Genomic DNA, 17,500 nt, shown 5'->3' with positions numbered 1-17,500 from the left:
GCAGGGTGACATGAGAGAACTTGGGAATGTTTGAACACCAGGCGGGCTGCAGTGTTCTGGATTAGTTGAAGGGGTTTGATGACAGAAGCGCGGAGCCCAGCCAACAGAGAGTTGAAGGGGTTTGATGGCAGAAGCGCGGAGCCCAGCCAACAGAGAGTTGAAGGGGTTTGATGGCAGAAGCGCGGAGCCCAGCCAACAGAGAGTTGAAGGGGTTTGATGGCAGAAGCGCGGAGCCCAGCCAACAGAGAGTTGAAGGGGTTTGATGGCAGAAGCGCGGAGCCCAGCCAACAGAGAGTTGTAGTAGTCCAGACGGGAGATGACAAGTGCCTGGATTAGAACCTGCGCTGCTTCCTGTGTGAGGTGGGGCCGTACTCTACGGATGTTGTAGAGCGTGAACCTGCAGGAACGGTGTTTGCAGAGAGAACGACAGGGTGTTGTCTAGGGTCACGCCAAGGTTCTTTGCACTCTGAGAGGGCGACACTGTGGAGTTGTCAACCGTGATCTCGGTGGTCTTTGAGCGGCAGGCCTTCCCCGGGAGGAAGAGCAGCTCCATCTTGTCCAGGTTGAGCTTGAGGTGGTGGGCCGACATCCAACCTGAGATATCTGCCAGGCACGCAGAGATGCGTGTCGCCACCTGGGTGTCAGAAGGGGGTAATTCAACATTTTTCAAGCTCTGTCAAATTGGTTGTTCATCATTGCTAGACAACCATTTTCAGGTCTTGCCATAGATTTTCCAGCAGATTTAAGTCAAAACTGTACCTCAGCCACTCAGTAACATTCTTTTTCTTCTTGGTAAGCAACTCCAGTGTAGATTTGGCCTTGTGTTTTAGGTTATTGTCCTGCTGAAAGGTGAATTCATGACCCAGTGTCATGTGGAAAGAAAAACTCCCCAGTCCTTAACGATGAAGAGCATACCCATAACATGAGGCAGTCACCACTATGCTTGAACATATGGAGAGTGGTACTCAGTAATGTGTTGTATTGGATTTGACCCAAACATAAGACTATCTATTCAAGACAAAAAGTGAATTGCTTTGACACATTTTTTGCAGTATTACTTCAGTGCCTTGTTGCAAACAGGATGCATGTTTTGGAATATTTTTCTTTCTGTACAGACTTTCTTCTTTTCACTCTGTCATTTAGGTTAGTGTTGTGGAGTAACTACAATGTTGTTGATCCATCCTCAGCTTTCTCCTATCACAGCCAAATCAAATTTTATTGGTCACATACACGTGTTTAGCAGATGTTATTGCAGGGGTAGCGAAATGCTTGTAAACTCTGTAACTGTTTTAAAGTCACCATTGGCCTCATGGTGAAATCCCTGAGAGGTTTCCTTCCACTCCGGCAACTGAGTTAGGAAGGACGTCTGTATCTTTGTAGTGACTGGGTGTATTGATACACCATCCAAAGTGTCATTAATAACTTCACCATGCTCAAAGGGATATTCAATGTCTTTTTTTGTTCTTGTTTTTGAGACGATGAGGCGGCAGAGATGTTTAGTAATGTAAAACTCACATCACGTAGGGAAAATAAGCGAAGGGAACAACTTTTACAGGCTGAAACAGGAAAACAAGGCGAGGGATTCATTTTGTGGAGGTGTTGGGAGTTGTGGATAGTACCGTGTGTGTGAACTTCACTGAACATTTGGAACACTCAATAGACTTCCTATCAGTTGTGAAACCCCACTGCGTCTAGACAAGGTAGAACCCTGACCCCCCCCCCCCCCCCACCTCCAGTTGTGAAACCCCACTGCGTCTAGACAAGGTAGAACCCTGACCCCCCACCTCCAGTTGTGAAACTCCACTGCGTCTAGACAAGGTAGAACCCTGACCCCCCACCCCCACCCCCAGTTGTGAAACTCCACTGCGTCTAGACAAGGTAGAACCCTGACCCCCCCCCACCTCCAGTTGTGAAACTCCACTGCGTCTAGACAAGGTAGAACTCTGACCCCCCACCTCCAGTTGTGAAACTCCACTGCGTCTAGACAAGGTAGAACCCTGACCCCCCACCTCCAGTTGTGAAACTCCACTGCGTCTAGACAAGGTAGAACCCTGACCCCCCCATCCCCACCTCCAGTTGTGAAACTCCACTGCGTCTAGACAAGGTAGAACCCGAACCCCCCTCCCCCACCTCCAGTTGTGAAACTCCACTGCGTCTAGACAAGGTAGAACCCTGCCCCCCTCCCCCTTGTTCTAATGGCCTCTCACATTTTATCAGGAGCTAAATACATTTTCCACTTCAATTTTCCTTCCTCCGATGGCTATAATGACCATACCGCCTTGGGCAACACTGTACAGCACAGTAGGCAGTATGCGTTGGTAGCTACTAGCAGCTGCCACCAACTGCCAACATTAGCTTTAAGGAAGGAAATCAATGGGTGTGAAGGGAGGGAAAGAATTGAAGGGGAGGTGGGCAATTAGAAACATTTTTTTCTCTTCTTTATAATTACCCCGTAACATTAAACAGGAATACCTATATGAAACTGTGCATTTCTTTATTGCTCTGCGTTGACGCATAAATGTCTACGGTTTAGAGGTTTTATTTATTTAACACGTTGAATAGTCTTCAGATACAGGAAGCCATATTCCTTTTTTTCTTCTTCTTCTTTTTTAGACTGAAAGACTTTTAACATCTGAACAGAAACGTCGTTGTTTTTTGTTTTATTCGGACCAAATGTACGCGAGATTTTAGTTCCAGATTTCCGAGATAAATTTAAAGTCAGATCAAGTAAAAACATTTTTTTTTACTGTACAATGGAATTATAAAATGATATAATTACGTAGGAGACCGGAGACACCTGAAACCCCACCTCTTTAAGGAATACCTAGGATAGGATAAAGTAATCCTTCTCACCCCCCCCCCCCCCCTCCCCGCTCCTCCGCTCTCTCCACTGGCTTCCAGACTAGCAGGGCTCCACCACCTTCCGGAGACACCTGAAACCCCACCTCTTTCAGGAATACCTAGGATAGGATAAAGTAATCCTTCTCACCCCCGCCCCTTAAAAGATTTAGATGCACTATTGTAAAGTGGCTGTTCCACTGGATGTCTTAAGGTGAACGCACCAATTTGTAAGTCGCTCTGGATAAGAGCGTCTGCTAAATGACTTAAATGTAAAATGTAAATGTGAGACTTTGTTATTAACTCTGTAGGTCGCGGATGTACGCATGACGCGTCATTGCATAGCTGGTTCTGAATTACAGGTCTCAGTTCAGATACAGGACTCGACTCTTCCAAATAACAGGTGAAGATGTTGGTATTTCCTTAGTACTGTGCGTTACTAATGCCCGTCAAAACAAACATCATTATTTATTCATCTATCCAGATCTAACATCTCTACACCCCTTTCCTTTTGACTAGACCACGGGGATATGGACAAGAAGCTTTCCCTCATTCTGAAACAGTTCTGATCTTATCTCAGGATAGTGTACATCATTTCCTGTGCTTCTTCATTGGCCAGAGCCAAATAAGCCATTAGGGTCAGAACCTGACATGTATGAATGGGCTGACTACCTCACTAAGCTAACATGGTGACAGACAGCTGCTACAGAGCAGAGCAGGGAGAACGGAGATTCATAGACAGGAGCAGACAGGAGCAGACCTGCTTGTGTCGCTCCTCCTCCTCCTCCTTCTCCTGTTCCTCCTCCTCCTCCTGTACCTCCTCCTGCTCCTCCTCCTCCTCCTCCTCCTGTTCCTCCTCCTGTTCCTCCTCCTGCTCCTCCTCCTCCTCCTACTCCTCCTTCTCCTCCTCCTGTTCCTCCTCCTCCTCCTTTTCCTCCTCCTTCTCCTCCTCCTGTTCCTCCTCCTCCTCCTGTTCCTCCTCCTCCTCCTGCTCCTCCTCCTGTTCCTGCTCCTCCTCCTGTTCCTTCTCCTGCTCCTCCTCCTGTACCTCCACCTGCTCCTCCTCCTGTTCCTCTTCCTCCTGCTCCTCCTGTTCCTTCTCCTGCTCCTCCTCCTGTTCCTCTTCCTCCTGCTCCTCCTGTTCCTTCTCCTGCTCCTCCTCCTCCTCCTGCTAATCCTCCTCCACCTCCTGTTCCTCCTCGTCCTCCTTGTCCTCCTGTTCCTCCTCCTGTACCTCCTCCTGCTCCTCCTCCTGCTTCTCCTCCTGCTCCTACTCCTCCTGCTCCTTCTCCTGCTCCTCCTCCTTTTCCTCCTCCAGCTCCTGCTCCTCCTGCTCCTCCTCCTGCTCCTCCTCCTTTTCCTCCTCCTTCTCCTCCTCCTGTTCCTCCTCCTCCTTCTCCTCCTCCTCCTCCTGTTCCTCTTCCTCCTGCTCCTCCTGTTCCTCCTCCTCCTCCTTGTCCTCCTGCTCCTCCCCCTGCTCCTCCTCCTTCTCCTGCTCCTCCTCCTGTTCCTCTTCCTCCTGCTCCTCCTGTTCCTCCTCCTCCTCCTTGTCCTCCTGTTCCTCCTCCTTCTCCTCCTCCTGTTCCTCCTCCTGCTCCTTCTCCTCCTGCTCCTCCTCCTGCTCCTCCACCTGCTCCTCCTCCTTTTCCTCCTCCACCTCCTGCTCCTCCTCCTGTTCTTCCTGTTCCTCCTCCTGTTCTGGATCTTCTCTCTCTCTCTCCTCTCTCTCCTCACTGCTTTGGGCTGAGGTTTAAATACAGAGCTCGTCCCCAGCCACATATACATTCACCACCACCACCAAGGCCCTCCTGCTAAATTTGACACCTCCCTCCCTGGGCAGATAGAAAGTCATGATATTATTAATATGTAATATTATTTATCAATATATTATAGTCACACTGTAAATGTGACAGCGTTTCAATGTGGCCAAAAACATGCAGCACTAGACTATCAGGATCAAGGGAGAGAGAAGAATGCAATGAAACTGTCTACAGCTGTAGTCTGACAGGGTCAAGTAGTCTGACAGGGTCAAGTAGTCTGACAGGATCAAGTAGTCTGACAGGGTAAAGTAGTCTGACAGGGTAGAGTAGTCTGACAGGGTAGAGTAGTCTGACAGCGTAAAGCCAGTAGTCTGACAGCGTAAAGCCAGTAGTCTGACAGGATCAAGCCAGTAGTCTGACAGGGTAAAGTAGTCTGACAGGGTAAAGTAGTCTGACAGGGTAGAGTAGTCTGACAGGGTAAAGCCAGTAGTCTGACAGGGTAAAGCCAGTAGTCTGACAGGGTAGAGTAGTCTGACAGGGTAGAGTAATCTGACAGCGTAAAGCCAGTAGTCTGACAGCGTAAAGCCAGTAGTCTGACAGGATCAAGCCAGTAGTCTGACAGGGTCAAGTAGTCTGACAGGGTAAAGTAGTCTGACAGGATCAAGTCAGTAGTCTGACAGGGTAAAGCCAGTAGTCTGACAGGGTAGAGTAGTCTGACAGGGTAGAGTAGTCTGACAGCGTAAAGCCAGTAGTCTGACAGGGTAAAGCCAGTAGTCTGACAGGGTAAAGCCAGTAGTCTGACAGGATCAAGCCAGTAGTCTGACAGGATCAAGCCAGTAGTCTGACAGGGTAAAGTAGTCTGACAGGGTAGAGTAGTCTGACAGGGTAGAGTAGTCTGACAGGGTCAAGTAGTCTGACAGGGTAAAGCCAGTAGTCTGACAGGGTAAAGCCAGTAGTCTGACAGGGTAAAGTAGTCTGACAGGGTAGAGTAGTCTGACAGGGTCAAGTAGTCTGACAGGGTAAAGCCAGTAGTCTGACAGGGTAAAGTAGTCTGACAGGGTAGAGTAGTCTGACAGGGTCAAGTAGTCTGACAGGGTAAAGTAGTCTGACAGGGTAAAGTAATCTGACAGGGTAGAGTAGTCTGACAGGGTAGAGTAGTCTGACAGGGTAAAGTAGTCTGACAGGGTAGAGTAGTCTGACAGGGTAGAGTAGTCTGACAGGATAAAGCCAGTAGTCTGACAGGGTCAAGTAGTCTGACAGGGTAAAGCCAGTAGTCAGACAGGGTAGAGTAGTCTCACATGGTAGAGTAGTCTGACAGGGTAAAGTAGTCTGACAGGGTAAAGTAGTCTGACAGGGTAGAGTAGTCTGACAGGGTAGAGTAGTCAGACAGGGTAAAGTAGTCTGACAGGATAAAGCCAGTAGTCTGGCATGATAGAGTCAGTGATTTGGATAAGTTAGTTCATGATAGAGTCAGTGATATGGATAAGTTAGTTAATGATAGAGTCAGTGATATGGATAAGTTAGTTAATGATAGAGTCAGTGATATGGATAAGTTAGTTCATGATATAGTCAGTGATATGGATAAGTTAGTTAATGATAGAGTCAGTGATATGGATAAGTTAGTTAATGATAGAGTCAGTGGTTTGGATAAGTTAGTTAATGATAGTCAGTGATATGGATAAGTTAGTTAATGATAGAGTCAGTGATATGGATAAGTTAGTTAATGATAGTCAGTGATATGGATAAGTTAGTTAATGATAGTCAGTGATATGGATAAGTTAGTTAATGATAGAGTCAGTGATATGGATAAGTTAGTTAATGATAGTCAGTGATATGGATAAGTTAGTTCATGATAGAGTCAGTGATATGGATAAGTTAGTTCATGATAGAGTCAGTGGTTTGGATAAGTTAGTTCATGATAGAGTCAGTGATATGGATAAGTTAGTTCATGATAGAGTCAGTGATATGGATAAGTTAGTTCATGATAGAGTCAGTGATATGGATAAGTTAGTTAACGATAGAGTCAGTGATTTGGATAAGTTAGTTAATGATAGAGTCAGTGATTTGGATAAGTTAGTTAATGATAGTCAGTGATATGGATAAGTTAGTTAATGATAGAGTCAGTGATATGGATAAGTTAGTTAATGATAGAGTCAGTGATATGGATAAGTTAGTTAATGATAGAGTCAGTGATAATGATCAGTTATTGGCTCAGTGAACACTTATGTCTTTTTATATTTTGAGGTAGTATAAAACCCCAGAACAGGTTCTTCAGTAACAGTAACTCGCCTCTCCTCAGATTATTTAGTGTCATACAAGTCTCCTTCCTTCCTGATGTTACTTATGTCACCCCCCCTCCTACACAGGGGCTGGGTGAAGTTAGCTGTTAGAAATATTTGGACCGGGTCATTCCTAACATATTACTTGTGGTTGTTATGTCGAGGTTGGGTTTCTGTTTCATGACAGTCCTCTTGGTCTGAAAAGCCAAGAGCAAAGCAGACGTATTATTCTAGTATGGACAGCTGCTGGGACTTCCTGTTAACGTTAAACACCTCCGACAAAAAAACAAAATGTCTGAGCTGCCTTTTCGGGTTCCACCAAACATTGATGGATGTTTCTAGGCTTGTGTTCAAATCAAATCCCATTTTATTGGTCACATACACACGGTTAGCAGATGTTAATAGCAAAATGCTTGTGCTTCTACTTCCGACAGTGCAGTAATATCTAACAAGTAATCTAACGATTCCTCAACTACGACCTAATACACACAAATCTAAAGGGGTGAATGAGAATATGTACATGTAAATATATGGATGATCGATGGCCGAGCGGCAGAGGCAAGATGCAGTATATGGTATAAAATACAGTATATACATATAATATGAGTAATATCAGATATGAATACATTATTCAAGTGATATTGATGACATATTTTGCCTTCCTGTGACATTGGGTGCTATAGGTGTCATGGAGGGCAGGTAGTTTGCCCCCGGTGATGCATTGTGCAGACCGCACCGCACTCTGGAGAGTCTTGCGGTTGAGGGCGGAGCAGTTGCCGTACCAGGCTGTGATACAGGATGCTCTCGATTGTGGCTCTGTAAAATTTTGTGAGTGTTTTTGGTGACAAGCCACATTTCTTCAGCCTACTGAGGTTGAAGAGGTGCTGTTGCGCCTTCTTCACCACACCGTCTGTGTGGTTGGACCATTTCAGTTTGTCGTTGATGTGTACGCCGAGGAACTTAAAACTTTCCACTTTCTCCACTGCTGTCCCTTCAATGTGGATAGTGGGGTCCTCCCTCTGCTGTTTCCTGAAGTCCATGATCATCTCCTTTGTTTTGTTAATGTTGAGTGAGAGAGTTAGGGTTAGGGTTCCAGCCACCACACTCTGAGTGCCCTCACCTCCTCCCTGTAGGCCGTCTTGTCGTTGTTGGTAATCAAGCCCACAACTATTGTGTCTTCTGCAAACTTAATGATTGAGTTGGAGGCGTGCATGGCCACGCAGTCGTGGGTGAACAGGGAGTACAGGAGGGGGCTGAGCACGCACCCATGTGGGGCCCCAGTGTTGAGGTTCAGCGAAGTGGAGATGTTGTTTCCTACCTTCACCACCTGGGGGCGGCCCGTCAGGAAGTCCAGTACCCAGTTGCACAGGGCGGGGTTGAGGCCCAGGGCCTCCAGCTTGACGATGAGTTTGGAGGGTACTATGGTGTTGAATGCTGAGCTGTAGTCAATGAACAGCATTCTTACATAGGTATTCCTCTTGTCCAGATGGGTTAGGGCAGTGTGCAGTGTGATGGCGATTGCATCGTTTGTGGACCAATTAGGGCGGTAAGCAAATTGGAGTGGTCCTAGGGTGGCTGGTAAGGTGGAGGTGATATGATCATTGACTAGTCTATCAAAGCACTTCATGATGACAGAAGTGAATGCTATAGGGCGGTAGTCATTTAGTTCAGTTATCTTTGCCTTCTTGGGTACAGGAACAATGGTAGCCATCTTGAAGCATGTGAGGACAACAGACTGGGATAGTGAGTGATTGAATATGTCCGTAAAAAACACCAGTAAGCTGGTCTGTGCATGCTCTGAGGACGCGGCTTGGGATGCCGTCTGGGACAGCAGCCTTGCGAGGGTTAACACGTTTAAATGTCTTACTCACATCAGCCACAGAGGGGGGGGGCGCAGTTCTTGTTAGAGGGCCGTGACAGTGGCACTGTATTATCCTCAAAACGGGCAAAGATGGTGTTTAGTTTGTCTGGAAGCAAGACGTTGGTGTCTGTGACGTGGCCGGTTTAGTTAGTTATAAAACCATCTGCCTCTGAAGTCAGAATGTCTTTCAAAGGCCATCAGAACAACTGAACCTCCATCAGTGTGATATTCAACACCTAAATACTCTGCTAAGGAATTGAGAAAGCACACAATACACACAGCTATAAATTAATTTGTCATTAGTCTAGATTAGTCTGTAGTCTCCAGTCACAAGGTGATTATGTGTTTTCCTTGGCACCGGAACAAAGGCATTATCAGCCGTGTATAATTTTGTGCGTTATCAGCCATGGATAATTTTGTGCGTTATCAGCCATGGATAATTTTGTGCGGTATCAGCCGTGGGTTATTTTGTACATTATCAGCCGTGGGTCATTTAGTGTGTTATCAGCCGGGGGTCATTTTGTGCATTATCAGCCGTGGGTCATTTTGTGCGGTATCAGCCGTGGGTCATTTTGTGCGGTATCAGCCGTGGGTCATTTTGTGCATTATCAGCCATGGGTCATTTTGTGCATTATCAGCCGTGGGTCATTTTGTGCGTTATCAGCCATGGATAATTTTGTGCGGTATCAGCCGTGGGTCATTTTGTGCATTATCAGCCGTGGGTCATTTTGTGCATTATCAGCCGTGGGTCATTTTGTGCATTATCAGCCGTGGGTCATTTTGTGCGGTATCAGCCGTGGGTCATTTTGTGCGGTATCAGCCGTGGGTCATTTTGTGCATTATCAGCCGTGGGTCATTTTGTGCATTATCAGCCGTGGGTCATTTTGTGCATTATCAGCCGTGGGTCATTTTGTGCGGTATCAGCCGTGGGTTATTTTGTGCATTATCAGCCGTGGGTTATTTTGTGCGGTATCAGCCGTGGGTCATTTTGTGCATTATCAGCCGTGGGTCATTTTGTGCGTTATCAGCCATGGATAATTTTGTGCGGTATCAGCCGTGGGTCATTTTGTGTGTTATCAGCCGTGGGTCATTTTGTGCATTATCAGCCGTGGGTCATTTTGTGCATTATCAGCCGTGGGTCATTTTGTGCGGTATCAGCCGTGGGTTATTTTGTGCATTATCAGCCATGGGTTATTTTGTGCGGTATCAGCCGTGGGTCATTTTGTGCGGTATCAGCCGTGGGTCATTTTGTGCATTATCAGCCGTGGGTCATTTTGTGCATTATCAGCCGTGGGTCATTTTGTGCATTATCAGCCGTGGGTCATTTTGTGCGGTATCAGCCGTGGGTTATTTTGTGCATTATCAGCCGTGGGTTATTTTGTGCGGTATCAGCCGTGGGTCATTTTGTGCATTATCAGCCGTGGGTCATTTTGTGCGTTATCAGCCATGGATAATTTTGTGCATTATCAGCCGTGGGTTATTTTGTGCTTTATCAGCCGTGGGTCATTTAGTGTGTTATCAGCCGTGGGTTATTTTGTGCTTTATCAGCCGTGGGTCATTTAGTGTGTTATCAGCCGTGGGTCATTTAGTGTGTTATCAGCCGTGGGTTATTTTGTGCTTTATCAGCCGTGGGTCATTTAGTGTGTTATCAGCCGTGGGTTATTTTGTGCTTTATCAGCCGTGGGTTATTTTGTGCTTTATCAGCCGTGGGTCATTTAGTGTGTTATCAGCTGTGGGTCATTTTGTGCATTATCCGCTGTGGGTCATTTTCGCCATGAGGTGAATAGAAAATAATAGAATACCTGGAAATGTGTCTTTAAGCGCACAATGGTACTAGTAACTAGTAGTTACACACAATGGTACTAGTAACTAGTAGTTACACACAATGGTACTAGTAACTAGTAGTTACACACAATGGTACTAGTAACTAGTAGTTACACACAATGGTACTAGTAACTAGTAGTTACACACAATGGTACTAGCAACTAGTAGTTACACACAATGGTACTCAGGAATATTTCAAACTAGTAGTGAAAGTAGCTAAATCAAGTGTCTAAATCAACCAAGTGCTATATCTGACATTATGAAATGCTGTTAATCTGTACCTGACATTATGAAATGCTCTTAATCTGTACCTGACCTTATGAAATGCTCTTAATCTGTACCTGACATTATGAAATGCTCTTAATCTGTACCTGACATTATGAAATGCTCTTAATCTGTACCTACTCTTATGAAATGCTCTTAATCTGTACCTACTCTTATGAAATGCTCTTAATCTGTACCTGACCTTATGAAATGCTGTTAGTCTGTACCTGACCTTATGAAATGCTCTTAACCTGTACCTGAAATGCTCTTGTGATTTTGTTCAGGTTCAACGTGGGAGAAATCTATACGTCAAATTGGCTTCGAAAGGTAAGACAATTCAAACATACTGTAAATACAAAACCTACAGTACACATAATATAGACTTAACAAACCAAGTTATTATTATACACATAATATAGACTTAACAAACCAAGTTATTATTATACACCCTACTATTATAGAAATACTGTAGATGTAGAATACAGGGCTTTCAGGAAGTATTCACACCCCGGAGAAAACGGTCACGCCAAACACAGGGCGCAATACACACTGACCAACCCAAAACACAGGGCTCATACACACTGACCAACCCAAAACACAGGGCTCATACACAGTGACCAACCCAAAACACAGGGCGCATACACACTGACCAACCCAAAACACAGGGCTCATACACACTGACCAACCCAAAACACAGGGCTCATACACACTGACCAACCCAAAACACAGGGCGCATACACACTGACCAACCCAAAACACAGGGCGCAATACACACTGACCAACCCAAAACACAGGGCTCATACACACTGACCAACCCAAAACACAGGGCGCATACACACTGACCAACCCAAAACACAGGGCTCATACACACTGACCAACCCAAAACACAGGGCTCATACACACTGACCAACCCAAAACACAGGGCTCATACACACTGACCAACCCAAAACACAGGGCGCATACACACTGACCAACCCAAAACACAGGGCGCATACACACTGACCAACCCAAAACACAGGGCGCATACACACTGACCAACCCAAAACACAGGGCTCATACACACTGACCAACCCAAAACACAGGGCGCAATACACACTGACCAACCCAAAACACAGGGCGCAATACACACTGACCAACCCAAAACACAGGGCTCATACACACTGACCAACCCAAAACACAGGGCGCATACACACTGACCAACCCAAAACACAGGGCGCATACACACTGACCAACCCAAAACACAGGGCGCATACACACTGACCAACCCAAAACACAGGGCTCATACACACTGACCAACCCAAAACACAGGGCGCAATACACACTGACCAACCCAAAACACAGGGCGCATACACACTGACCAACCCAAAACACAGGGCAAACGATCCAGAGAACAAAACCACATCCACGATCGACAGAGAACACAAAATAATCCCGCACACACCTAAGCGGGCCTAACAGGCTTAAATAGACCAAAAATCAAGAAACACAAAAGGAACAGGTGCAACTAATAAGACTAAACTAACGGAATTAGTTCCTGTCAAGACAGCAGCTACTCTTCCTGGGGTTTATTATGGATCCCCATTAGTTCCTGCCAAGGCAGTAGCTACTCTTCCTGGGGTTTATTATGGATCCCCATTAGTTCCTGCCAAGGCAGCAGCTACTCTTCCTGGGGTTTATTATGGATCCCCATTAGTTCCTGCCAAGACAGCAGCTACTCTTCCTGGGGTTTATTATGGATCCCCATTAGTTCCTGCCAAGACAGCAGCTACTCTTCCTGGGGTTTATTATGGATCCCCATTAGTTCCTGTCAAGGCAGCAGCTACTCTTCCTGGGGTTTATTATGGATCCCCATTAGTTCCTGCCAAGGCAGCAGCTACTCTTCCCAGGGTTTATTATGGATCCCCATTAGTTCCTGCCAAGGTAGCAGCTACTCTTCCTGGGGTTTATTTTGGATCCCCATTAGTTCCTGCCAAGGCAGCAGCTACTCTTCCTGGGGTTTATTATGGATCCCCATTAGTTCCTGCCAAGGCAGCAGCTACTCTTCCTGTGGTTTATTATGGGTCCCCATTAGTTCCTGCCAAGACAGCAGCTACTCTTCCTGGGGTTTATTATTGATCCCCATTAGTTCCTGCCAAGGCAGCAGCTACTCTTCCTGGGGTCCAGCAACATTAAGGCAGTTTATACAATTTTAAATATTACATGAAATTACATTTCATTACACTTTACCCAACACATTCAGTGTGTTCCCTCAGGCCACTACTCCACTATCACATATCTACAATACAACATCCATGTGTACGTGTGTGTAGAGTGTGTGTCTTATCATGTGTGTGTGTGTGTGTGTGTGTGTGTGTGTCTATGCCTGTGTGTGTGTGTCTCTTCAGATTTTTTTCAAATCTGATTCTACTGCTTGCATCAGTTACCTGATGTGGAATAGAGTTCCATGTAGTCATGGCTCTATGTAGTACTGTGGAATAGAGTTCCATGTGGTCATGGCTCTATGTAGTACTGTGGAATAGAGTTCCATGTAGTCATGGCTCTATGTAGTACTGTGGAATAGAGTTCCATGTAGTCATGGCTCTATGTAGTACTGTGGAATAGAGTTCCATGTAGTCATGGCTCTATGTAGTACTGTGTGCCTCCCATAGTGTGTTCTGGACTTGGGGACTGTGAAGAGACCTCTGGTGGCATGTCTTGTGGGGTATGGATGGGTATCTGAGCTGTGAGTTAGTAGTTTAAACAGACCTCTGGTGACATGTCTTGAGGGGTATGCATGGGTGTCTGAGCTGTGTGCCAGTAGTTCAAACAGACAGCTCGGTACATTCAACATGTCAATAGCTCTCACAAATAAAAGTAGTGATGAAGTTAATCTCTCCTCCACTTTCAGCCAGGAGAGATTGACATGCATATTATTAATATTAGCTCTCTGTGTACATCCAAGGGCCAGCCGTGCAGCCCTGTTCTGAGCCAATTGTTATTATCCTAAGTCCTACTTTGTGGCACCTGACCACACGACTGGACAGTAGTCCAGGTGTGACAAAACTAGGACCTGTAGGACCTGCCTTGTTGATAGTGTTGTTAAGAAGGTGAGAAACTAGGACCTGTAGGACCTGCCTTATTGATAGTGTCGTTAAGAAGGTAGAAACTAGGGCCTGTAGGACCTGCCTTGTTGATAGTGTTGTTAAGAAGGTAGAAACTAGGGCCTGTAGGACCTGCCTTGTTGATAGTGCTGTTAAGAAGGTAGAAACTAGGGCCTGTAGGACCTTCCTTGTTGATAGTATTGTTAAGATGGTAGAAACTAGGGCCTGTATTGTTGATAGTGTTGTTAAGGTAGAAACTAGGAACTGTAGGACCTGCCATGTTGATAGTGTTGTTAAGAAGGTAGAAACTAGGGCCTGTAGGACCTTCCTTGTTGATAGTGTTGTTAAGAAGGTAGAAACTAGGGCCTGTAGGACCTTCCTTGTTGATAGTGTTGTTAAGATGGTAGAAACTAGGACCTGTAGGACCTGCCTTATTGATAGTGCTGTTAAGAAGGTAGAAACTAGGGCCTGTAGGACCTGCCTTGTTGATAGTGTTGTTAAGAAGGTAGAAACTAGGGCCTGTAGGACCTGCCTTGTTGATAAGTGTTGTTAAGAAGGTAGAAACTAGGGCCTGTAGGACCTGCCTTGTTGATAGTGTTGTTAAGAAGGTAGAAACTAGGGCCTGTAGGACCTGCCTTGTTGATAGTGCTGTTAAGAAGGTAGAAACTAGGGCCTGTAGGACCTGCCTTGTTGATAGTGTTGTTAAGAAGGTTGAAACTAGGGCCTGTAGGACCTGCCTTGTTGATAGTGTTGTTAAGAAGGTAGAAACTAGGGCCTGTAGGATCTGCCTTGTTGATAGTGTTGTTAAGAAGGTAGAAACTAGGGCCTGTAGGACCTGCCTTGTTGATAGTGTTGTTAAGAAGGTAGAAACTAGGACCTGTAGGACCTGCCTTGTTGACAGAGATGTTAAGAAGGTAGAGCAGCACTTTATTATGGACAGACTTCTCCCCATCTTAGCTACTACTGCATCAATATGTTTTGACCATGACAGTTTACAATCTAGGGTTACTCCAAGCAGTTTAGTCATCTCAACTTGCACAATGTCCACATGATTTATTACAAGATTTATTTGAGGTTTAGGGTTTAGTGAATGATTTGTCCCATAGAAATTCCCACACTTCTCGTTTTATTCTGGGTGATACAAGTGAACGATCTCACACGTATTTCTTCTCCATTCCGTGTATTCAATGGCGGCTGGTGTGCCTTTAAATCTGAGGGATGTGTTTGATACCTTTCCATTTGATTCCATCCGAACCATTATAATGAGTCCACCCTCCCGTTTGTCCAGCCACTAGCCACCACAGATTGAGTTTGGAGGCTTGTAATACAGTCCACTTCCCAAATATCCTTAAGTAGCGCGAGCCGGGTTCTCCAATATGTACCAATACACACCACTTAATGTAATGTATATGTGAGGCCAGAGATCTGACATAGGCTATATGTCCCAAACAGCCCCCTATTCCCTTCATAGTGCACTACTTCTGACCAAGACCCATAGGGCCTGTAGTGCACTACTTCTGACCAAGACCCATAGGGCCTGTAGTGCACTACTTCTGACCAAGACCCACAAGGCCTGTAGTGCACTACTTCTGACCAAGACCCATAGGGCCTGTAGTGCACTACTTCTGACCAAGACCCATAGGGCCTGTAGTGCACTACTTCTGACCATAGGGCCTGTAGTGCACTACTTCTGACCAAGACCCATAGGGCCTGTAGTGCACTACTTCTGACCATAGGGCCTGTAGTGCACTACTTCTGACCATAGGGCCTGTAGTGCACTACTTCTGACCAAGACCCATAGGGCCTGTAGTACACTACTTCTGACCAAGACCCATAGGGCCTGTAGTGCACTACTTCTGACCAAGACCCATAGGGCCTGTAGTGCACTACTTCTGACCATAGGGCCTGTAGTACACTACTTCTGACCAAGACCCATAGGGCCTGTAGTGCACTACTTCTGACCAAGACCCATAGGGCCTGTAGTGCACTACTTCTGACCAAGACCCATAGGGCCTGTAGTGCACTACTTCTGACCAAGACCCATAGGGCCTGTAGTGCACTACTTCTGACCAAGACCCATAGGGCCTGTAGTGCACTACTTCTGACCAAGACCCATAGGGTCTGTAGTGCACTACTTCTGACCAAGACCCATAGGGCCTGTAGTGCACTACTTCTGACTAGGACCCATAGGGCCTGTAGTACACTACTTCTGACTAGGACCCATAGGGCCTGTAGTACACTACTTCTGACCATAGGGCCTGTAGTGCACTACTTCTGACCATAGGGCCTGTAGTACACTACTTCTGACCAAGACCCATAGGGCCTGTAGTGCACTACTTCTGACCAAGACCCATAGGGCCTGTAGTGCACTACTTCTGACCAAGAACCATAGGGCCTGTAGTGCACTACTTCTGACCAAGACCCATAGGGCCTGTAGTGCACTACTTCTGACCAAGACCCATAGGGCCTGTAGTGCACTACTTCTGACCAAGACCCATAGGGCCTGTAGTGCACTACTTCTGATCATAGGGCCTGTAGTGCACTACTTCTGATCATAGGGCCTGTAGTGCACTACTTCTGACCATAGGGCCTGTAGTACACTACTTCTGACCATAGGGCCTGTAGTGCACTACTTCTGACCATAGGGCCTGTAGTGCACTACTTCTGACCATAGGGCCTGTAGTGCACTACTTCTGACCAAGACCCATAGGGCCTGTAGTGCACTACTTCTGACCAAGACCCATAGGGCCTGTAGTGCACTACTTCTGACCATAGGGCCTGTAGTGCACTACTTCTGACCATAGGGCCTGTAGTACACTACTTCTGACCAAGACCCATAGGGCCTGTAGTGCACTACTTCTGACCAAGACCCATAGGGCCTGTAGTGCACTACTTCTGACCAAGACCCATAGGGCCTGTAGTGCACTACTTCTGACCAAGACCCATAGGGCCTGTAGTGCACTACTTCTGACCAAGACCCATAGGGCCTGTAGTGCACTACTTCTGATCATAGGGCCTGTAGTGCACTACTTCTGATCATAGGGCCTGTAGTGCACTACTTCTGACCATAGGGCCTGTAGTACACTACTTCTGACCATAGGGCCTGTAGTGCACTACTTCTGACCATAGGGCCTGTAGTGCACTACTTCTGACCATAGGGCCTGTAGTGCACTACTTCTGACCAAGACCCATAGGGCCTGTAGTGCACTACTTCTGACCAAGACCCATAGGGCCTGTAGTGCACTACTTCTGACCATAGGGCCTGTAGTGCACTACTTCTGACCATAGGGCCTGTAGTGCACTACTTCTGACCATAGGGCCTGTAAGTGCACTACTTCTGACCAAGACCCATAGGGCCTGTAGTGCACTACTTCTGACCAAGACCCATAGGGCCTGTAGTGCACTACTTCTGACCATAGGGCCTGTAGTGCACTACTTCTGACCAAGACCCATAGGGCCTGTAGTGCACTACTTCTGACCAAGACCCATAGGGCCTGTAGTGCACTACTTCTGACCAAGACCCATAGGGCCTGTAGTGCACTACTTCTGACCATAGGGCCTGTAGTGCACTACTTCTGACCATAGGGCCTGTAG

General features: G+C 46.4%; 1 protein-coding gene across 1 annotated transcript in view; it reads left to right on the top strand.

Annotated features, from left to right (window-relative positions):
* The window catches only part of LOC115115063 (piezo-type mechanosensitive ion channel component 2-like), a 321,930-nt gene that overhangs the window by 36,621 nt on the left and 267,809 nt on the right, over positions 1-17,500 (top strand). Inside the window, exon 4 of the mRNA XM_065013810.1 lies at positions 11,111-11,153. Within this exon, the coding sequence (XP_064869882.1) occupies positions 11,111-11,153 (43 nt within the window). The remainder of the gene's footprint in view (positions 1-11,110; positions 11,154-17,500) is intronic.

The sequence above is a fragment of the Oncorhynchus nerka genome, linkage group LG9b, assembly GCF_034236695.1.
Source record: "Oncorhynchus nerka isolate Pitt River linkage group LG9b, Oner_Uvic_2.0, whole genome shotgun sequence".
NCBI classification, from domain to species: domain Eukaryota; kingdom Metazoa; phylum Chordata; class Actinopteri; order Salmoniformes; family Salmonidae; genus Oncorhynchus; species Oncorhynchus nerka.
The sequence above is the reverse complement of the archived record's forward strand: the minus strand, read 5'-3'. Positions and strand labels throughout refer to the sequence as shown.